The 24,298-nt window shown below is 33.9% G+C and overlaps 1 protein-coding gene across 4 annotated transcripts in view; it reads right to left on the reverse strand.

The window, feature by feature from the left end:
* The window catches only part of LOC129495475 (thioredoxin-like protein 1), a 33,480-nt gene that overhangs the window by 4,047 nt on the left and 5,135 nt on the right, over window positions 1-24,298 (reverse strand). For all 4 annotated transcript variants that reach the window (XM_055303004.1, XM_055303000.1, XM_055303001.1 and 1 more), the window contains 6 exons: window positions 17,514-17,610; window positions 14,934-15,107; window positions 9,198-9,320; window positions 6,262-6,331; window positions 4,639-4,811; window positions 2,513-2,617 (listed from right to left, as the gene is read on the reverse strand). In XM_055303004.1, coding sequence (XP_055158979.1) covers window positions 2,513-2,617; window positions 4,639-4,811; window positions 6,262-6,331; window positions 9,198-9,320; window positions 14,934-15,107; window positions 17,514-17,610 — 742 coding nt within the window. The remainder of the gene's footprint in view (window positions 1-2,512; window positions 2,618-4,638; window positions 4,812-6,261; window positions 6,332-9,197; window positions 9,321-14,933; window positions 15,108-17,513; window positions 17,611-24,298) is intronic.

Below are 24,298 nucleotides of genomic sequence, written 5' to 3' on the forward strand. Positions count from 1 at the left end.
TATTAACATACATAAAATCGCTGAACCCCCCCCCCAAAAAAAATCATTGAACCCATTCAAATTTATCAAACATTAAAAGCAAGGGACTAGCACCAAGAAAGGAGTCCATGATAGTATTAAATTATTCTCAAAGCGCTTCTAAGTGTGGTCTAGGCCAGGGGTCCTTGAGGTCCTTTCTGGGAGTATTCAAAACTATTTTCATAATAATGCTAAATTGTTATTTCTTAACTCTCACTATCTCACAGGTGTTCAATGGAGTTTTCCAGAGGCTACATGATCTGTGATAGCAAATTTGACTGAATGTAGAAGCAGGCATAAGAATGAGAGGGTTCTATTAAGTTAGAGAGCATAACAATTTATAAAGCAAAAACAATGCTCTTCTTGCTAAATTGGTCTTGATGTGGGGGAAATATGTATCTTAATTTAAAAATATCTATGTTAACATATAATGAGTTTATTATTTATAAGTAATTTGAAATTTCTCGGTTTCAATTTCTTAAGGGGTAAATATTAAATAAATATAGCCTACATTAACAAAATCTTTTTTTGCCCTCAATAATATTAAATAGTGTAAAAGGGTCCTAAGACTAAAAAGTTTGAGAACTATTGCTCTATAGCAGTGTTAACTAAAATTTAAAAAGTATTTAGTTAAATGATACATAGCCAATGTACAAAACAAACACAAATATTCCCAAGCAAGAAAAGTCTAACATCTCTGCTAACCTAAAGATAGTCCAGGAAAGGTAGTTTGGTAAGTAAAAGAGAGAGAAACTAGGCCAGAAGGCATAGGAGAGGGAGGATGTTAAAACCAAAAAGGTGGAGACAGATTCTTCAATGGATGATTATTAATGCATATTAGAAAAGCTGACTGAATGGCAGGCTGGTAAGAAGATGGTCAAGATGGAGCAGTGTTCATAGAGAAAAATGGAAACCAAATAGCACGAACAGAGGTGAGAAGCAGGGAACCTGAGCTGAAATTAATGAATGGTATAGAGCTTAGAGTAGATCCTATGAAGGAATTCAGCTAAAAACAAACTATGCAAGGCAGTTAAAGCCAAATCCAATGACATTTAATTCAAACAGGCAATATAACAAAGCAGGCAGCCCAAACTTCTTTGGTGCTCACACAGTTGCCCAGTACAGCATATCCCATTACATACAAATAAAAATGTAGATGTTTAATCTCTGTTTCTACTGACCTGTCATTATACATGTCAGATATTTGACAAAACAAATCTAAGTACGTAATTGTCCTACAGTTCTCAAAAGTTAAGAATGAGACAGGAAGTCATTGTAGTTCAAAAATGAGCAGTTAAAATACCTATAGTCAAGGTTATCAACTCTGCTAAACTCTGCAATTTTATAAGCTCATCCACGGTTATGCAATTTTATGAATTTTTTTGTAACTGAATTATAATGAGCTCTGTAGATACTACCAAAAAGAATAAAGAGTTTTCAGGATGCTCCATAGCTTCAGTTTCCTACCAAGCAGGGATCTAACTGTTCAGCTGGGTGCCTCTTCCTCCAGACCCTAAGGAAACTTCCTCCCAAGTAATCATCTCCAGTTTTAGACTGACTGCCAAAGGCAGCCATCAGAAACACAACCACACCCACATTCCCCATGCTGCCGCATGTTTAACCTGGGTACAGCAACTGGGTTCTGCATGGGGGAAGCTCCTGCTAACATTTCCATGATCTGTGGTTGCACTACTTTACAACTCTCCCTAAGGAACTGTGACCAAGGAGCAGCTGTTCCATGAAGGTACAAAATGTCCTCATTCCTAAGGTTCTCTTTTATCTTATAAATTCTCTGCAACCCTTAGGACTGTGTCCACAAAACAAAAACGTACATATACATACATACATACGTAATCCACCTGTTCACTGAAAATGTGCAATGTGGTCCTTAAGCACACAGACATGGTTTAAAGGCATCTCAGTACAGTAAAACTGAACCAATTCGTTTTAATTTAAAATTATTCGTGTGATTTTAAATGTTTTCATTGGAAACAATCAAAATCTTAATATCAGCAAAATTCTTAAAAATTCATTAAAAATTATTAAATGATTTTAACTTATTCCTATTTTGACATTATTCCTAACTGCTTTCTATAACCAAACCAATTATTTAGTTAAATTACTTTCTTTTTATCTTTTACTTCATTATAAGCAAGGATTTTTTTTTTTTTAATTGAAGTACAACTGACATACAATGTTATATTAGTTCCAGGTGTACAATATAGTGATTCAACAATTCTGGACATTATACTGTGCTCACCAAGCAAATATTTTTACCCTGTTATTTGGATACTATTTATTAATAGACACTGTAACCAGGACTTATTTTTATTAGAAACTGTCTTTCGTTGGACATCTAAAAATATTATTAGGAGAACCTATTGTCCTAGCTGAACCTAAAATTTCATGACATGGTATTATTTTGATTTTTAAGAAATTATTTCTTTAAAATTGTATTTTTACTTTCCCTAAATACCATTTAAAACAAACTTACTCGTTTGAAGTCATTCATATTGGTTGCCTGGACTGGAGTACCAATAAAAGTAAAATATGAAATTCTTGTTGTTTCTTCTTCACCTTGATTGGACTGAACAAATATCTATACCCCCCATCAAAAAAAAAAAAGAATTTTTACATTAATGATTGTTCTTTTTTTCATAAACTGATTTTGTTAGATTATTAATAAAAATGTCTTCCATTCTTTATAAGGATTAACCCAAACTACATTTAGTCTACCACAGCTATAGGACTATTAATTCCACTGTGGGCCCTGCTGTCTTCACATTCTCCAGGATGTCATGGCAAGACACCCACCCACACAAGTTCAGGATAATTCAGTGTGAGGGTGTGGAGGGGTCACAACTAAATTCCTTACAAAGAATGCTGAACAAGTATGAAATTCATTACAGTGGGCAGACCACTGCTGAAATTTTATTATAATTGGTTTTTGACAGAGGAAAGTCTCTGCACTTGTTTCTGATAATCATTCATTCATTCAATTTCCTAAAATACTAAAAGAAAAAATAGTATTGGAAATCAGCTCCTAAAATTGTACCATAGCCGGCATGTTTCTTTAAGCTTGACTCTTTATACTTTCTATGTAGAAACTCTGCTCACATGTTAGTAGACAACAGCTTACTTACAGATCCTTTTTCAATATACTGGATTTTTTATATGCTGTAAGAAAAAAACAACAATGCAATACTCTAGATGCTCTTTATTTAAGAATATTGCCTCTCTTGATTTAGAAGACATACTTCTTTTTGTTCTCTGATGGCATTAATCAGTTTTTGGTGTTTTTATAGGTAAGCACAGATTCACCTCAAACTAAGCTTACTAAAATTTCCGAGTCTGTAATAGGTAGAACCAGCTCTCCATTTATTTGTAATGCTCTTTGAAAATTAACACAAGTTTATATTTACAGCTTTTAAAATTCATCTACTTACTTTGATTAGACTTTCTGATCAAAACTGTCATTTTGATTTCAATTTTTATCACCAAAAAACTGATAACCATACTTCTTGTGACTAAGTCACGGACTAAAATAGTTTGAGATAGGACACAGTACACATAGACTTGAGCCTATCTCAAGATAACCATGTACAGTGATTCTCAGTGATGGAGATTATATCAAGATGTTTGGGTTGAAAGGGCTTTTTTCCCCCATAAATGCCTTCTTTCCATCACTAAATATATCAACTGGCATCAATTGAGGATAAGGTACAAACAAAAGTCAGGAAAATATCTGATAACCAGTATCTAGTTTAATCTAACCATTTTCATCCATTTCATTTGGGTAGAATATTTCAAATACTGAAATCTCAATTATAATCCTTCATCTTCCTACTAAATATATCCTGTGAAATTACAGTGAAAATCTCCTAAAATAAACAAATTATAGCACTCTCTAATTTACAAAAACCAGAATCATTTCATTAGAACAAGGAAATCACATTAGTTTGGAAGGACTGTTCTCAAGGACTCTGTGCTCGTTCTCACTTTTTTTCTAGGTGTTCCACTATTCTAACCCTCCTATACCCTCCTCTGAAGGACTGGAATGGGAGGGATGGATGGGAGGAGGAGGTGGTTTGGAGAGCATATGCTGGTTTTCATTACTAAAAATCACAAAAGCAATTAATAACTGCTAAGAAGCAGCTGACTTCTTAATGCAAATTAAGATAATGTAAACGTCTTCTTTTAAAAAGTCATTTTTATTGAGCTCATAACCACTACACTATTAAAAACTGTACATTCTAGAAAAATAAATTGGATTTTACAATTATCATTCATCACCCAGTATGAAGGATAATCTACAAATACCTTCAGTTTAAGTATAAAGAATGTTCTAGATTAAATTGTTCAGAGAAGCTGCCTAATATGTATAAAGTAAGTAAACTGACAAATTCACAACTTTTTCAAAAAATCAACCTATCCTTCCTCTTTAGGGCATATCAATTAAAAAGAAGAAAATTTAATTAGTTCATTATACATTTTTACTCATTTCAAATCAAGTGGACAAAAACCTACTAAAGGACCATTTAGAATCACCTAGGATACTGAAGATAATAGCATGAACTGTCTGTCACCCAGAAACGCATTAAATATAGCTGAAATACTCACAGTTACACTGTTAACATTCTGAAACTTAACATAACGAAGTGGGACAATGCCATCTTCTTTAATATCATCCTCTGTTAGTTCCAGAGCTTGAGTTGGTTCACTTCTTTCCGCTTCTTCAAAATCCATAGATCGGGGTAGATTGATAAAAATTTTTACATATTTAGGACCCTGACCTATAAAATGGTAGAATAAAATTAAATGTTAAACCAAACTTGCAATACTTTCCTTCCTTCACCATTACATTCACACTATACAACCAGACACACATCCAAATATATGCACATATCTACTTAAATCTTTAGCAACTTTAAGAAATTCTGAGTATTTTCATAGCCATTCTTTTTTTATAGACATTTTTTAAATGCCTGCTAGTAGTATACTAAGTCCTAGGAATACTACATTGAAACACATATGTACATATGCATACAAACATATGAACAGACTTCTTGTCCTCAGCTATAAAAAATATACTATGATACATGTAATACTACTAGCGAGGAGGTAGAGGGAAGGTGGAAATATAGTCTGACAATGTATGCAGGTTAACAAAAAGTTTCATAAAAGAAATTAACATTTGCACTGGGTCTTGCAGTTGGCAACAACTGGTCTATTTGTTATTTAGGAGAAAAGCAGTACCAGTGACAACATTTAGCTAAGAGGAAATTAACTATACAAATTGCCAAATTTCATCTTAGGGATTAAGATATGTTAAGTGGTTAGATCACATTTAGAGAATGCCTTAGTCACTTTAACTTCAGGGTACAATCCAAAACCTGTATTTTGTGGCTGGTTAAGGAATCTTGAGACATCCATATTGCTTACTCATCTCTAAAGCAACTGCTTTTACAAATACTTTGTATTTTCAGACTAAAGATACAATTTTACTAATGAGAAACATTTATAAAAATTTAAAATAACAAATGAGAAGGGAATGCTATCTGGTAAATAGGATGTTTGCTATTTCTCCCAATTGTGAAGAAAACAAAACAAAACAAAATCCTAGTCCCCACCTCCCCACTACCTGCCAAGTCTATACAATCCTGTTTACATATAATATACGTAAGGAAGAAGATGAAACTACTAACAGCGTAAGTAGGAAGATCTAGAACCCCACATATTATATATAATGATAGGAGTGTGAAATATAAATCTCCCCCAGTTCTGATCCTGATTTAGAACAACAGTTGGAAGAAAGAGGTGCTTTGTTTTCAGATTAAAATAAAAAAAATTTTTTTAATTTTCATTTTAGTTTCTAATAACCTCACATTATTTGCATTCATTAATCTCTTTGCTTTGTTCTAGAAACAAAGCAAATTTCATCTTTCCTAAAACAAGGAATATCTATCTACTTTAACCATCTATCTGAGAGAGAGAGCACAAGCAGGGGGAATAGGAGAGAGAGGAGAGGGAGAAGCAGGCTCCCCATTGAGCAAGGACCCCACCACCACCACCACCTACAGGATTTGATCCCAGGACCCTGGAATCACGACCTGAGCCCAAAGCAGATGCCTAACTGAGTGAGCCATCTGGACGCCCTTACCTGTATTATTTAATAAAAAGTTTTATATATGTGCTAACAGGTCCACAGAGCAGAAAGTTAAAGAAAAGCTGTCCATTACTCACCATTATCAGGCCCTTGAAATTTCATTGAATAAAGCTTAACAGGCTGATTAAATGCCACAGTAATAAGTAGCTGTAAAGAAAATAAAAAGTTTCATTTTAAAAGGACTCTTGAACACCCTGAATACATACAACAGTTAAGTACTTAGATTTATTAATTCAATGGCAGAAAATATTTAATTCATTTCATAAAACCAACGTAATACAAAAAATCTAAGTTTAAAGTAACTTGATTAGACTGACATTTGAGAAATACAATCATCTATTATTCACATAAGGGAATGACAACAAAATTTAATGAAATAAATTAAATTAAAAATACGCATAAGGGGGGGCACCTGCTAGCTTAGTCAGTAGAGCACGCAAAACCTAATCTAGGGGTTGAGTTTGAGCCCATCATTGGCTGTAGAGCCCACTAAAAAAAGGTGGGGGGAGGGGTCAGAATATGCATAAGAACCTAAGGTCTTGTGACCTGTAAAGTGATAAGCAATCTTTCTTTCAAAAAAAAAAAAATCAAACGATTTCAAATTAAAATTTAAACTATGTATTTTAGTGTATAAGTTTAACATTTTATAGGATGGTTTGTCAAGCATCTACCCACATCACTTGACAATTTGGAGACAATGCACAGGTTATGTGAAGAAACTACCCCTCAGATGCACTCTATTATCCAAAACTCAATACAATAAGACCTTTAATAGCTCTACAGAATAATTGAATGTAGAAGGCCACACAAGGGAGCTGGGATAATGAAACACTGTCAGGATGCCTCTCTTAGAAACCGTAAGTCAGGGATCCCTGGGTGGCGCAGCGGTTTGGCGCCTGCCTTTGGCCCAGGGCGCGATCCTGGAGACCTGGGATCAAATCCCACGTCAGGCTCCCGGTGCATGGAGCCTGCTTCTCCCTCTGCCTGTGTCTCTGCCTCTCTCTCTCTCTCTCTGTGTGACTATCATAAATGAATAAAAAATTAAAAAAAAAAATTTAAAAAAAAAAAAAAAAAAAAGAAACCGTAAGTCATTTGCTCAATCTTCTTTCCAGGTTGAGTTTTACGACCTATTTTTTTTTTTTCAAGGAAAAACTTTTATTCAGAATAAGCATTAGCAAAATGAAGGTAGGTGCCTCATAATGCAGGGCCACAGAGTACTCAGAAAGAGATTAGAAAATCATTACAAAACTTTGCTACAGATTAAAATAAACTTGAAACCACAATCATTGGCTATAAAATGCCGCTGTATGGAATCACTAAAAATAAAAGGTGAAAATCTTCAGACGATTTGTTCTCTTGCTTGCCCAAGTTGCAGGGAGTCAACAGCCCTCAGAATCCAGTGCAGCTGTGACACGCAAGGCCAGGGAGTGATGAGAGGACCCCTCAGCCCCACCGCTGTGGCCCTGCCATTGAATCTGCATGAAGACCACCTGGCCTCCAGGTTCAATTAAGTGCTTGTGATTCTCCCAGTGAGGACTCCCAATTACGAAGGATGGGAGCTCAGCAGGAAGCTTTACTGGGACTGCATCTGCCTCTTCAACTTGGCCAGTCTCAGGAGACACTCGTCCCTCCACTGCCTTCTGGCGCCTAAGTGCTCTGGGTCATCGGGAACATTCACACACATGGCCTGGTTAACTTTTTCAGTGGTGGCCCTGGAAAAGTCTGGAATGGGCCCAAAAGTCTTCACATTCCAGCTGAAATTGTGCCTGATGTACATATCTATGCTTCTGCCCTAGAAGGAAGATTTTCCTGGCAGGAAGATCTCAGGGAAGCTGTGGTCAGTTCTGCTGATATGCATCATCACATTATATTCAGGGCACCACTGACAAGGAACACAAGTGTAAACAACATTCCTAAAGCTGTTCAGTAAGGTAGCTATGGTTAGAGCAAACATGGAATCTGAATTTATGATTTCAGGATCATTGTGGTCTGTTTGCCTAAGAAAATAACCAGACTACTTCCTTTGGTTATATAAATGCTTTTTATACTTGATCTATAATAGTGTGTCAAAAAATAATAAGCATGGCACATATATAGAAATTTGAACTATAGGTGAAGAAAAGAGAATGGAAAGCTAGAAATAGATCAAGTCAGCAAGAATCTGACATCCTCTTCCTGAAGTCTGTGAACAAGAATCATTTAACTCTTTCAAGAGAAGCATGATCAGATTCATGTTTCATTTTTTTTTTTTAAGATTTTACTTATTTGAGAGAAAGAGAGAGTGCACACAAGCTGTGGGGCAGGGGAGATGGAGAGGGAGAAGCAGACTCCCCGTTGAGCAGGGAGCCTGACGAAAAGCTTGATCCAGGACCCAGGGATCGCGACCTAAGCCAAAGGCAGAAACTTAACCAACTGAGCCACCCAAGTGCCCCTGGATTTATGTTTCAGAGGAATGACTTTCATGAGCATGTGGAAGATAAACTGAAATGGAGACAAAGCAGAGACAGTGGATTAGAAAGTAAATTAAGGAAAGTAACACTCAAGATGAAGATAATGATGGCTTGATCAAGGTAGTACTACGCTACTTCCTCTGTGACAACACAGGGAAGTATTGGGAAGTACAAGAGAGATTTACATCTGGGAGTGAAGACCAGGTACACAGGGAGTGCTCCTCTAATTAGTCTTTATTTCTCAGGTACAAATTCATTTGGGTGAGGTAAAAAACAAAATATGGAAGACAGGTCAAGAATGAATATAAGGACTTAAGGTGGTGAACGCTCAATTCATTAGTGGGGCCATTCCAAAATTCTGAGATTCTGTGTAATGCACCTGGCAGTTTGCACAGAACAGAGAAAGGAGGTGGGTCTATACCATCAAAGAAACGGAAACTTACAAAAAGGAAAAGAAGTGGTCATCTGAGGAGAAACATAAAACAATGAGATGGAAACATAATAAAGAACCCAGAGCAGGCATAAATATTGATGATCCCTACAAGCTTTAAGTATTCAATTACCTGTTCATCACAATCAGATTCCAAGAAGGTCATATCTTTTCGTAAACAGTTGTCAAATCCATGCTCATCACTTTCATTAAGGCATTCACAGCCAGCTTTGTTAATAAAAGGCATTAAATCCATCTGAAAAAATTAAACCAAGACTTTAGGCAAAGCACTTGGATTTGGTCTAACAAGCTAACCAAAATGTAAATACATGATTCTCTCTAAAGTAGGCAATTTTAAAGAAAATTTCTCTTTTAAAATAGTTACTAAAATTTTTACAATAATCCCTTCATTTCAACTTCTGAAATGAAGGGATTATTCATTTCTATCACTATTAAAGCCAAATCTAGGCTTAGCCCACTTGATAAAGTATCAAAAACTAAGTTTTTAATGTGAAGATTATAAAATGTTGGCTTGTACTTTTTTATTACCAGTGATTTGCTGTGCAAAATATGCAAATGAAAATATCCATAAGATCCAAAGAAAGCCGACCTCCCTCTTCTAGTGGTCATGTACTCCTTAAACCTATATTCATAAACAGTTTACATTTAAGATAAATAACAAATAAGGATTAGAACACTTATTATGGAAAATTTCAAACATATATAAATAAATAACACAGTGAACCTCTCGTACTCACCTCCCAGTTACAATAATCAACTCATGGCCACTCTTATTTCATCTTTACATCGCAAGCAGTCCCTACCCCCTCCTCCCATTTTCAAATAAATCTTAGACATGTCTTCATTTCATTCATGAACATTTCAGTGTGTTCATGAACATTTCTAAGAGATAAGGACTCTAAAAGAAATCCTCAATATAATTATAACTAAACCGAGTTAATACTTTAGTCATTAACAGATTTCCATGTTCACATTTCTTCAGTTGTCTCATAAATGTTTTACAGTTGGAAATAAGAGTTCAAAAAACGTACACTGTATTTGGTTAATGTCTCTCAAATCTCCTTTCATCTATGGTCACTTAGTACCTATAGATTTCTAATATTCTGGATTGTGCTGCTTCCCCATGGCATCATTTAACATTTTCCTGTCTCCCGCGTATGTGTTGGTGGGTAGTCCCACACCACACCAGAGTTCTGACAGTGATCGTCCCTTCTCCTGGCTTTAATGAGTGTGCCTCTGGTGCTCTCTCATAAAGATTTTATTGATTGCTTTTGGAATAAATGGGTAATGAATTCTGTCAAATGCCTTTTCTACATATTAGGAGATCAGAATCTTTCTCTAGATCACTGAATTTTGTTTACTAATATTTTCAGAACTTCAAAACAACTGTTCCTAATTGTAACCCATCGTTAGCTTTTTTTGGTGCAAACGTTGTCAGATTCTGGGATCAATGTCATATTTACTTAAAAAAAATTTAGAAGTTTTCCCTCTTTATATATAGTCTTTGAAAGTTGGAATAACACTAGACTATCTGATCTTTAAAGATTTGGTAAAATTTCCTTTGAAGTTCCCTTGACCCTGATGGTAGAGGTCTCTAACAACTTTCTCTATTTCCTCTATGGTGATTGGTCTATTTAGGAGTTCTGCTTATAATGGAACTGATTTTGATAAACCCTTTTTTTCTAGAAAAGTATCCATTTCATCTACTAAACAAGGACTAATTTTGAAGTTTACCAAGTACTACAGATTATCATTTACACATTCACCTATCACAACGAGTGCTCTATTTTTTTATACAGATACTAATGCATATGTATATCATTCTGAAAGAGTATATATCACTCTAAAGAAAGCTTTTTAATGTCAAATAATTATGTCAGGTCATTATTATCAATATGGTAAGAATCCATTAGTATAGATCCTTAATTATTCATGGAGTGACCTAAATGCTTTTAAAGCCAAAATGTTATTTTGAATTTATTAAATGTTACGCTGTAGATGTTAACCCTATTGCTCAGGGTAACACACTGTAGCCAATTTAAAAGCAGCGGGGTGGAGGAGCAGTAGAGGGATAAAGTAGCACTGTAAAGCAAAGTGCCATTCTAGAATTACTCTAAACTTTAAGAACATTTGCCTTGAAAGGGTAGTTTTGACAAATCTTTTAAACACATTTTCCATTCTACCAAGATACCTCTTCAATATTATATCTAGGATTAAGACCCCAAGCATGAAGACAACATTGCAGTCATAGTATCTTAATGATGAAAAATAAACTAGGTGACTTAAAGTTGTTTTAACATTTATTTTTTTTTCCCCCCGTGGGACACACAAAACAAGTATCACCAACACATGCATTAAAGTGCTTTGTTATACAACACTCTCTGGGACAAACTGGCATTATATCTGACCTAACTGCAAACTGACATATTCTAGAAATATGCCATTGGAAATAAATAAATACACTACCTATGGAATCAGCTTGCCAATGAGAAAATAATGAGAAAACAATCAGACAAATCCAGATTGTGGGACATTATAGAAGACAGATGGTCTCAACCTGCGCTGTACAATAAGATAGCCATTAGCCACATGTGGCAATTTAAAATTAAATTAATTAAAAATAGATAAAATTTAAAATTTGGTGTCTCAGTTGCACTAGGCATGTAACAAATGCAAAATAGCGACATGTACCTAGTAGCTACTCTATTAGAGTGGTATTGGTTTAAACTTTCAAAAAAAGGCAGTCATGAACAAAAGCAAAAAACAAAACAAAAAAAAGAGACAGAAGTTTCCAGAACACTAAAGAGAACAACTTAAGTGCAATGAATGATCCTTGACTTGATCCTAAATGGAGGAAAAAGAGCTATAAAAAATATTCTGGAGGAGCACCTCGGTGCCTCAGTCAGTTAAGCTCTTGCCTTCAGCTCAGGTCATGATCCAGGGGTCCTGGATCAAGCCCCTGTAGGGGCTCCCTGCTCAGCGGTGAGTCTGCTTCTCCCTCTCCCTCTGCCCCTCTCTCCACTTGTGCTCTCGCGCTCTCTCTCTCCCTCTCAAATAAATAAAATCTTAAAAAAAAAAAAAAGGAATATTCCAGAGATAATTAAGAAAACGTAAACATAGGCTATAAGTATTCTGTACCACTGTTAAATTTCTTAGGAGTGACAATGCTATCATGGTCATGTAAATGAATGTTCTTGTTCTTAGAAGCTACAGGCTAATAAAATATTTAGAGATGAACCAACATATTTTGTCCACAGTTTCTTTTAAATGATTCTGCAGAAGGTAAAAGTGTATAAGTAAATATTAAGAAAGCAAAAATAGCAAAATATTCACAACTGATGAAACACAGGTGAATCGCATATGTGTTTGTTGTACTACTGCTCTGTCAAGTGTGTTTTAATAAATTTCATTGTTCTTTTTTGGAGGGGGAAAATCTAACATAAGACACACACAGGAAGTCAGAAAAACCTTTCCATGCTTCCAGTTTGGCTTAATGAAAGATCTGTCTTACTATACAAATTAGAGTCACTTAAGGTTTCATTTCGTTTTGATGAACGATGACAAAATTTGTAGTCTAAAATCTATAGTTCAGAGATCAGAATACTAAAATAGATGAGTAAGCCTCAAGATCCAGAACATATGCAAATCCAAGTTCAATTCCAGAGCACCCAGAACTCAAACTTCTGGGCGGGGTAGGAGACTTGATATTGAGGCCCTCTCGTTGCATCTGAAGTCACACTGGGTACACTTAACAAATATGGGAGAAAAGAGAGAATGTTTTCAATTTTCCCAATGCTTTAATCAATGTTTTAAAAACTCAAAGTCATTATATTCACAGAAACACTCTTACTTCTGAATAAGAACTGTTATGATTCTTAATGTTATATCATGCTTACATCTATGGCAGTATTTCAAACCCCTCTAAAAAAAGATAAGCCTATCCCTCTTACTCTGGCTTCAATCAAATTAGGAGTTCTAAAACTACAGATGTATAAAATCAATAACTGTATAGCCTCTCAGTGTTACAACATAACTGAAAGTCTTTAAAACCAAAATTTTATTTTAAAATTGTCAATACATTTTTTGCAATGCTTATACTTAAATTTACTTAAGATACAGGCTTTCATTCATTGACTTACTCCCATTAAGTTTCTATTTGTGTTGTGAGAATGATATTCTTAGAAACACATTACCAATCTTAAATATTTAATAATCTTATAGATGTATAGTTCAAAACCTTTAATGTCTTGATTGACACCTGATGGAAAAAATGAAAATATTTTAATTAATTTATTTTTTGAAAGTGTTTTTAATAGGTTTTCACACCGTATTCATAACATTTGCATAAAAACTAAATTTTTTAACTTTCTTAAAACTTCATTTTTTCCTGCTTATTTCCTACCTGCGGCCAAAACACTAATAATCACACTTAACTGATGTGTAAAGAAGTATCCCTCCAGCTAAGCAGCAGGACTGCTGTGCTCATAAGACCTTTTCACGCAAAAACCCTTAGTAAATAAAGGAAAAAAATTCACAAAGATGTAACCACAACAGTTTACAAGTCAAATAATTTCCAAAATTTTCCAAAAGGTGTCACAACCCTAACTTATACAACATGTTCATACTTTCTAACTGGGTATTACAATTTCAAATTTTTACCTAACACTTTTGTTTTAAACATATTAATTGTGCCTAACTCAAATAATGCTAGTACATGTTAAAGACACTTTTTGAAGACAGAACACTCAGTCCCCAACACACAAATCTCTCATATTTATCTGACTAGAGAGTCTCCTTATTCAGTATGAATTTAAGGGACTTTACAGAAAGGACTTGTAGCCCATGACACAGATCTGCTGTATTATACTTGATACACATTCTTTCATATATTAGCTTTAACTTGAGGTAACATTTTTTTTTTAAAGTTCATTTCTGATCTGTTATCACCATTAACTTTAGAACAATAAAACAATGTTCTAAAACATTTTTAGAACAATAAAAATTAGGAAAGATATACGCAAATATATATTTTGGTATGGAGGATTAACTAATTTGCATAAATGAGTCGGTTACCATGAAGGGCTACTTCTGAATTTGGTTCCTTCCTGAATAGTTTTCAAATAATAAAGATACTGAATTATAACTATTTGTATTATGTAATTTCCAAACACTTTTAAGTTCCTAAGTCTTCAGGTTATCATTTGAGCAACAACTCACTCTTAAAACTCAGAAAAACATATCCAATAGCAAAGGCTAGGACCCTACAACAAAATAAGTAGTTTTTTTTCTTAAGCAGAAAAAAAGAGGAGCAAGAGAGGATACATTAAAAAAGAGAAAAAAAAAAATAAAAGAGAGAAAACTATAGGAAGTGGCAGGAAATGGAGTTCATATAAAAGTCACACATTAAAATTTACATATTATTTTACACAATTGTCTAAAACTGAAAAATTTTCCAATGTACATTTCTTCACATTTTTGGGGAAAATTACATAGATATAGTTTTTAAATTACACATAAGTAAAACATCCATATTATATATAATAATAAGATGAAAATTAAATGTGTATATATATATAAAATGATTAAGTGTTTAAAACTGGCTATTAAGACAATGCAGAAAGATTTTTTTAAAAAGTCGTAAAGAAAATTATTTAGGAAAAATAGTTTGTGATGAGGGCTTAAGATTGTAATACATACAAGAGAAACAAAAACCCCAATAGTAAGCTAATGGAATTACTTTTAAAGATCTTCTTTAAAAGTATTCTTAACTAGCAAAAGATAAGTCAATTTCATTTTAACCAAATAATGACAAGAGATATATCATGATTTCACTTTTAAGTCTACCTACATAGCCTTTGGGAATATCTGTGTCCTCATTGCTTCCAGGGTCATTTTCTAAGTGCTGCTTGATTTTTTCTTCTAATCCAACAGCATCTGCTCCTTGATATTGATCAATTCTCACTTTGTTTCGAAAAAACAGAAATGTAGGTGTTGCTGATATATTGTTGGTGGCAGCTGTTCCCTAGAATTGGCAAGTGAGAAGCCATTAATGAATTAAAATTTATCTTAAACCACTTTAATTTTTCATTCTACATCCCTATAGAAGTTATCACAAGCATGAACAAAAACCACATAAAATAATTTATTCCCAATTGTTTAAGAAAAAGTAGACCTATTACTGAGGGCATAGCTATATTACCCTTACGTTCCCAATGAAGAACATGCATTTTTATCTGTTTTAGTGTTAAACACTTCATCCTCCAGTAGAACAATTAGCTTCCAGTACAGAAATTATGCTTCACACATCAGCTAGCTCTTTTATAACTACGTGCTGTCTCTTAAATGGAGAAGCCAAAAAGTGTATTGATATGTCAACACAAACCACTGTTACTAGGAAAAAGTACAGACTGAAGACCAGTAGCCAGCCCATCTCTCCATGAAAATGAAGTAACATCCTCACCCAACTCTACTTACAGAAATGACTTTGGCCTCCCATCAAATGCAATGCAACATCTATCTTCTAAAATTCTGCTCTAACTCCACAATATTATAAAACTGAGTGGAAATTAGCTAATTAACCCCTAACTTATGACTTACTTTTAATAAGTATAAAGGAAATAGTAAAGCAAATTTGTCATCTTGCATATTCGAAAACTATGAAGAGGTACTACTACATTGTTTAAAGAAAAAAAGCACAAAATTTACATAGAGATGTCTTCTCTAAACCTCAAAAATTGAAAAACAAACAACATGACTGACATTTTAAAACAGTATTGTCCAAAAGAAATGTAAGACACAAATGTGGGCTATACACCAAATTATAAGTTGCCAGTATCCACAAGAAAAAAGTACCGGGAAACAAACGAAATCAATTTTAATAATATTTTTAATGAATCCAATATCTGCATTTTCAACGTGGTCAATGTAAAAAGTTAATGACATATTTTACATTTTTTTCATTTTAAGCCTTCAAAATCCTCTGTGTATTTTACACTTAACAGCACTTTTGGATTTGCCACACTTCAAGTGCGCAATAACCACATGTAGCTAGTGGCTACCATACTGGACAACAAAGCTCCAGAACAGAGTACTTCCAGAGTAGAGAGAGTGAATACTGAAATAAGGGCAAGTGCTGACAGCAGTATTATAGGGTTTAAACCAAACCCCAAATTACTATTATAATTTTTAATTATATTATTATAATATAACCATATTATATATTATATATTTATTATAATATTTAATTATTATAAAATTATTTATATAACAAATATATCATATTTAAAATAGTTAAAATATTTTAAACTATATACTTAAAACTATTATAATTTTTAAGATTATATTATATAATTATATTATATTTTAAATTATATTATATTTAAAAACTATTACAATATTTAAAAATATTTTCATACTCAGAAATGTATTAAAGACAAAACCTCTATTATAATATTTATATTATAAACTATTATATTTTTATATATTACATATTATATATCATATACATTTATATATTATCTTTAAAATATATTTTATTATAAATATATCATATTAACTATAATTTTACTATATTTAATTATATTATAATTGAATATTATATTTAAACTATTATAATATTTAAACTTAATTTTTATATTTAATGTATTATATTATATATAATTATTATATATTTAATATTATATAATTATATTTTATTTTATATTTAAGCTATTATAATATTTAAAAATATTTTATACTATTACAATATTTAAAAATATTTTCAAAAAAAAATATTTTCATACTCAGAAATGTATTAAAGACAAAACCTCACCAAAAAGAAGAGCTACACAACTATTCCTTAGTCAGAATTAAAGACTACATTTTTAGTGTTGGAAGGAAACTTCAAAATTTTTTCCCATAACTCCTCCTCCATATTTCCACATTTGCAAACAGAGAATTGTCACAGAGCCATTCCAACTAAGTAATCAGGGCAATCTCCCCATAACACTGTGTCTCAATCAACAGTAATTAACACTTTCAGTTTCTGCTGAGTATGCAGCTTTGAAACTTCCAAATTGATCAATTCAAATCAAACTATAACCAAGAATTCTCTGCCATGGCTTTGGAATCAAGCAATGCCTCAGGAATAAAAGTTACTATTCTCGATTTGCAAAAGATAATAAATGTAAAACAAAGGACTTCGAGATGACTGATTAGTTGAACAGCTTACTAGTTTTACATCAGAAAGATATTAATATAAACAAACCCAGAAAGAATATTGGACTATCCTTCTTAACTAATACACCAAAATGACATTGTAATAATTCATGTCCATATAAGATTTGAATATATTCAAATAAGTACTATGTGCAGAGAGAAACAAAGGACGATAACAATGTTGAATTTCAAACCAATGTAAAATTTTTTTTAAAGGACTCCTTTCCCTTACCTGACACTGATGTACATCTACTTCCAAGAAAACTGCCTGTGGATACTTATTACTCATAGAACTGAATGCTGGGGCAATCCTTAAACATGGTCCACACCTGTGAGAAAGGTAAAATACACGCTTGGTAAAAGAACAAAACAAAAACCCCACCAAAGACTGTATTAATTTCTGCTCTAAAGAGTTTGTTATTAAAATATGAAATCAAACAAAATCTGATCATCCTGGCTTTAGTCTTTCTAGTCTTTTCCACTAGATTATTTGGATACACTGGCATCAATACCACATTGTCTTAATGACTACAGATAGTTTTTTTTTTTTTAATTTTATTTATTTATTCATGAGAGAGAGAGAGAGAGAGAGAGACAGGCAAAGGGAGAAGCAGGCTCCCTGCAGGGAGCCCCACACGGGACTTGATCCCGGGTCTCTAGGATCAGGCCCTGGGCCAAAGGCAGCACTAAACCACTGAGCCCCCCGGGCTACCCCCAGATATAGTTTTAAAGTCTAATGATGTTGTCTTATAGCTTTGTTCTCACCGAAAGAAATTAAAGATGGAAATAAAAGGAGGAATATACTATGCTTATAAATTGGAAAACTCAATAGTGTCAAGATGTCTATTCTCCTAAATTCGATCTTTACAGTCAATGTAAGATCCCAGTAGGTTTTTTTTGCAGAGGTCCAAAGCTGAGAAAATTACATTACTGGATATTAAGAACCATCACAAAGTTTTATATATTAAGGGTGTACGGTATTGATACAAGAACAAACTGACCAATGTAAAAGAATGAAAGAATGAAAGAATGTAAAAGAAAAGAAAGAAAAGAGAAACAAACTCATCCTATACAGAGTACCCTGATTTATCAAACATATGACACAGCACTGCAGTAGGGAAAGAATGGTCTTTTCAATAAGCAGTGCTGGGTCAACTGGATACTCACATGGGAAAAATAAATGAATATTGGCCCCTATACCTCACACCACACACAAAACCAATTCCAGATGGATTACAGATCTAAATGTGAAAGGTAAAACATAAGGTTTAAAAAAAAAATAAGTTTTAAGAAAAAATACAAATGATACTTTCAAAACTTTGGAATAAGCAAAGATATCTTAAAACGCAAAAAGCACCAAAGAAAAAAGGAAATAACTGATACACTGGAATATACTTGATAAACTGGAAAATAGAAGACCTACCTGTAGCAAGATACCATTTAGAGAGTGAAAAGACCCCACAGACTGGTTTAAAAAAATCTGTAAAACATATCAGAAGGCTTACACTGCTAATATGTAAAGAATTCCTACAAATCAGTAAGAACAAGACTGACACCCAAAAGGAAAATGGGTAAACTCTTAAACCGGTACTTGACAAATGAGGTTATCATGACAGTCAATAAATATGAAAAGATACCTCATTTCATTAGTCACTAGGGAAACCAAGGAAATGCAAATTAAAACTACTCCCACCAAAATAGCTAACACAAAAAAGAATAAAGTATTACCAAGAATGTGGAGCAACTGAACTGTGACTGTGCAAACTGGTATAACAAAGGGGTAGGGTAAAGAAAACTGGCAGTATCTGCTACACCAAGATTTATGCCTCCCTACTGAGCATTTCTGAGGTATATAAACAACAGAACTGTCTAGATATGTTTGTCTCGGGGCATTTGAAAAAATATTGATAGTATTAATATTTCTAATAGCCCAAAGTGGAAACTACTCAAATTCCTATCAACATAGAATGTGCAAATTAACTTCAGTTACTCATACAGTTGAATACTAAGCAACAATGAAAATGAGTGATGTAAAATGTCATGCAGAAACATGGATCAACCTCACAAATAATACTGAGACAAGTAGTACATTATATGATTCCATTTATGCACCAGTTCAAATACAGGCAAAACAAATCAATGGTACTATAAATCAGGACAAAGGTTACCTTTCTGAGAGTTAATGACAGGATTAGGTCATGAGAGAGATTTCAAAAGGCTAGTGATGCTCTGTCCAGAAGCTGATTACGTGGGCATGTGTGTTCAATTTATGAAAATTCATTAAGCTATACATTTATAATTGTGTACTATGTTGCATCTCAATAAAAGTAGAGAAAAAATCTTGGGAAGAGCAGATAAGAACACAAGGAGAAGCAAATTCTGAAGCACAAAATGTTCAAACTCACAAATATTCATCCTCAAGCTATGATTATCTCTCTAGTCTTAAAATTTTAATCAGTATTTTCATCCCGTGCCATTGTTAAGCCTCACACCAAAAAAGCTAAGAAAATAACCAATTAAATTCTTAAATATTAAACCTCATGCTTCTGAAAGTAGATTTTTAGATCTAACAATCCTCAAATAGGTCCTGAGACCAAATTATAAAGAAATAAACATTTACAGTAACTATATCTATATTTAGTTTAGCAAAATACTTCCAGTTATCAGTAAGTCTTAAACATTATGGATAAGAGTACCAACTGTTAGATCCTTTTTGCCATTAATCATTATCTGTCAATCTTAAATGAACACAACTCAAGATTCAACAATCTCATTTCTATACATCATATCCTACCTTAACACTCATTCTCACAGTATGTGTAACAAAGTTCAATGCAATGTTTATAACAAAAAATTAGAAATAATCTAAATGACAATCAACCGCAAAATAATTTAAAATGTTATGACACATTAATACCAGGAGATAAGGATAATTTGTAAATCTGTACTGCTTAAAAGGAAACTAAGTCTCATAATAAAATTCTCTATTACCACATTATAAAGATGTTTGTATACACACACATTAGGTTCACCACCCAATAATCAGTTAATTACTTCTGCAAAGTATGACTGGAAAAGGAAGACAGTTTAGTGGAGATTTTTTTTAATTATTCATACTTCTGTATCCTTTGTTATTTTAGGATGAACTGGTACCTTTATTTTAAAATATTAAACAACCTGAGACTAGAGGATTTAACATTAACTGCATTTAAACAAGTGTCCCAAATGAAGCACACCTATTTATGCTACACCACAATATATTCATTCCTGAAAAAAAAATCTCCCTTCTGCAAATGCATGTATTCAAAGTAAGAAGACGTTTGGGAAAAATAGGACTGAGGCAAACCATTTAACCCACTCAACTTTGTAAAAACATCCCTAACAAAAAATAGTACCGTACTCAGGAGATACTTGGGACAGTCAGGTAGGTGGCTCAGACCTAGAGGCTACCCCAGAGAATATTTAAAATAAAAACAGGACACCTGGGTGGCTCAGTGGTTAAGTGCATCTGCATCTGCCTTCCACTCAGGGCATGATCCTGGAGTATCACCGGGATCGAGTCCCACATCGGGCTCCCTGCATGGAGCCTTCTTCTCCCTCTGCCTGTCTCTGCCTCTCTCCCTCTCTCTGTGTCTCTCATGAATAAATAAAATCTAAAAAAAATAAAAATTTTTTTAAATAAACAAAAACAATGGAAGTGCACATTTCAGGTGCTGTAACAGTCCTCCAGGTGGAAGTGGAGCTCTAAGCCAGTGGGGCTGCAGGAGGAAGTGCAATACTGAGAAATAACCCCTTGAGGGAGTAAGTGCTGAGTACAAGTGTTCATGTTCATGTTCATTTTATTAACTTTAAGTTTCTTAAAATAAACCTTTCAGGAAGCTTACCTGTATAGCTGAGGGCTTGCCTCCTTTCTATCTAAGGTTCTAGTTCTACTCCTCGCTACCTAGGAAAAATAAAATACAAACCACCACAACTTTCACATTATACTGACATCATCACTCTATTCACTCGGCATGTATGAACTAACTAGTGTTAAAATAACAAAATGAAACAAAACAACCCCACTTCTATCTACACTTCTTGTAGATAAAATAACTGTACTAAGATAACTTTTCCTTTTCAAACTTTAACCATATCTAAATCCTCTGTTTTAGTTAGCCATCACAGGTTGTAACTTTATAGTCAAAAATCAAAATAAGTCATAGAACACAGAAGCAGAAATAAATACAATGGCATACTTTCACACTATAATCATTCAAGTGAATTGACTGCTTATTTTAAGTAAGATGTTTGCCTGCTTAATATTAGCATTTAAGAATAAACTCAAATTTCCATTATTACCTGAACTCATGAGCAAGTCACTCAATTTCTCCATGTAAAATGAAAAGGAACTAGATTGTCTATGACCTTTCTCATATCTAAAATATTATGTCCCGGGGCACCTGGGTGGTACAGTCAGTTAAGTGTCCAACTCTTGGTTTTGACTTAGGTCGTGATTTCAGGGTTGTCAGACTGAGCCCCATGTCGAGCTCCACGTTCAGCAAGGAGTTTGCTTGAGACTCTCTCTCCTTCTGCCCCCTTCGCCTCCCCTAAAATCAATCAATCAATCTTTAAAATATTATGCCCCAAATATGCCTGAATTTCAGGATCATACTTCCTTCTCTTGTGTAGCCGTTAATTCACAGCCTTAAGTAATATATAGTCACAGAGCCTCTGAACTTCTAAGTGACTAGAGATCATCTAATCCAGGGGTTTAAAAAAGAAAAAAAAAGTTCCTTTTCTACCTCTGAACCTCTCTTTGACAGAAAGATTATCTGTTAAATCTAATATGTAAAATGGGGGCAGCCCCGGTGGCTCAGCGGTTTAGCGCCACCTTCAGCCCAGGGCATGATCCTGGAGATCCAGGATCAAGTCCCATGTCGGGCTCCCTGCGTGGAGCCTGCTTCTCCCTCTGCCTGTGTCTCTGCCTCTTTGTGTCTCTCTCGTGAATAAATAAATAAAATCTTAAAAAAAAATAAATAATAGTATGTAAAATGGGTATGTAAGAAGGATTCTGGGGGTAGCCCTGGTGGCTCAGAGGTTTAGCGCCGCCTTCAGCCCAGGGTGTGATCCTGGAGTCCGGGATTGAGTCCCACATCAGGCTTGATGTGCATGAAGCCTGCTTCTCCCTCTGCCTGTGTCTTTGCCTCTCTCTCTCTCTCTCTCTCTCTCTCTCAAATAAATAAATAAAATCTTAAAAAAAAAAAAGAAAAGAAAAAGAAGGATTTTGACTTATGTTTTTTTGGGGAAAAAGAACACAGCAGAAAACTCTTTCTCCAAAACAAAAAGAACCAAAGCCACAAAGCTAAAACCTTAAAACTGCCTAACCTAACACAAGTATCGGAGAAGTAAGAACTGAAGATCAAAAAAGTTAAACGACTTGCCCAAGATCAGACACGCTAGTCAATGGCAGGGCCACAATGGAACAGTTAACTCCTAATCCAATCCAAGATCAGCTTTCTTTGAAAGCACCAAGTTAGTTTCATAAGCAAGATTTTTGTTTATAGTCATAATACAAATAATTCTACTTTATGAACTTGACACTTCACTATTTGCTAAAGTAGTCAGTGCTCTGCCTTGAGCAATAACATGTGTAAACACACTGCTGATAAATGGTAAGGAAAACGTATGTGCTTCCTGAAGAGAAATTTTAAAAGTATTTTTCTGTGGGGCACAACTTTAAAGTAGGTAATATCTAGATTAATTATATTTTAATTAGGGCAGGCATAATCATAATTGGTCCTATTAATAACACAAAATGGTTAGCATTCATGGAGCATTTACCGTATGTTATACAATTTACAAAAGCTTTAAATTCATTTAAGCTCTACAATTCCTCGTTTCAAAGTCAAGAACAATTAAATACAGTGCTAGAATGTGATCACAAAATCCAACTCTTAAGAGGTATTTCCCAAACCCCAAACAGTGGCCTACACACTGCTTTTTGTTATTTCTAAATTAACCGCCAAGATTAAAACTATTTATACGCTCTTTACAAAAATCCAGACAGATACCATTTTGCAAAGTTCAAATCCAGGCAAAACTAATTTGTAGTGTTAGAATTCAAGAATGAGAAGAAAGTATGGTGGTGGGAGGGGCATGGGGGTGGAGGTTTTTCATGTACACGTTAGTTAAAACTTATCAAAGTATACACAGATGATTTGTGTACATTTTTGCATGCATGTTATACTTCAATTAAAAAGTGTACTTTTAAGAAAAATTCTCTTCTCTGAGGCTTCACCATGCCCTAGTTCTCTTAAAGCTACCTACCTCATTATCTGCCTGGTCCCTATGGACTACTGAGGCTGCTATCTCTGTAATTCAGTTTGCAGCAATTTTGCAACATATAATTAATATCGTGTGTGCGTGTGTATGTGTGTGTGAAAGATGTATTATGGACAAGATACCATAACCATTAGAACTCAACATCCTAATACACATTAACATTCTTCCCAAATGGTAACAGTAACACCTAACCAACTACAAAGTATGACCTGATTTAGCAAAACTCAATATATGGTAAATACATCTATAAAAATGATACATTCACAAATTCAAGATAAGAATCATTCATACTCCATATCATTTCACTTATCTGTGGAATCTAGAAAACAAATACACAAATGAAAAAAATCGGAAACAGATTCAGAAATACAGAAAACACACTGGTGGTGGTGGGAGGGGATTGGTGAAGGGATCAAGGAGTACAAACTTCCAGTTATGTAGGCATGGGGATGAAAAGTACAGCATAGGGAATATGATCAATAATACTGTAATAGCTTTGTATGGTAAGAGATAGTAACTATGCTTATGGTAAGCGTTTTGTAAAGTACGTGTTAAATCACTACGTTGTACACCCGAAACTAATGTAATACGGTATGCCAAGTAGACTTCAATAAAAAAAAAGAAATCATTCATACTAAGTTTTATGCAAAGAAAATGTATTTTCTTTTTTTTTTTTTTTTTAATTTTTTTTTT

This window comes from Nyctereutes procyonoides, unplaced genomic scaffold (assembly GCF_905146905.1).
Source record: "Nyctereutes procyonoides isolate TBG_1078 unplaced genomic scaffold, NYPRO_anot_genome, whole genome shotgun sequence".
Taxonomy (NCBI): domain Eukaryota; kingdom Metazoa; phylum Chordata; class Mammalia; order Carnivora; family Canidae; genus Nyctereutes; species Nyctereutes procyonoides.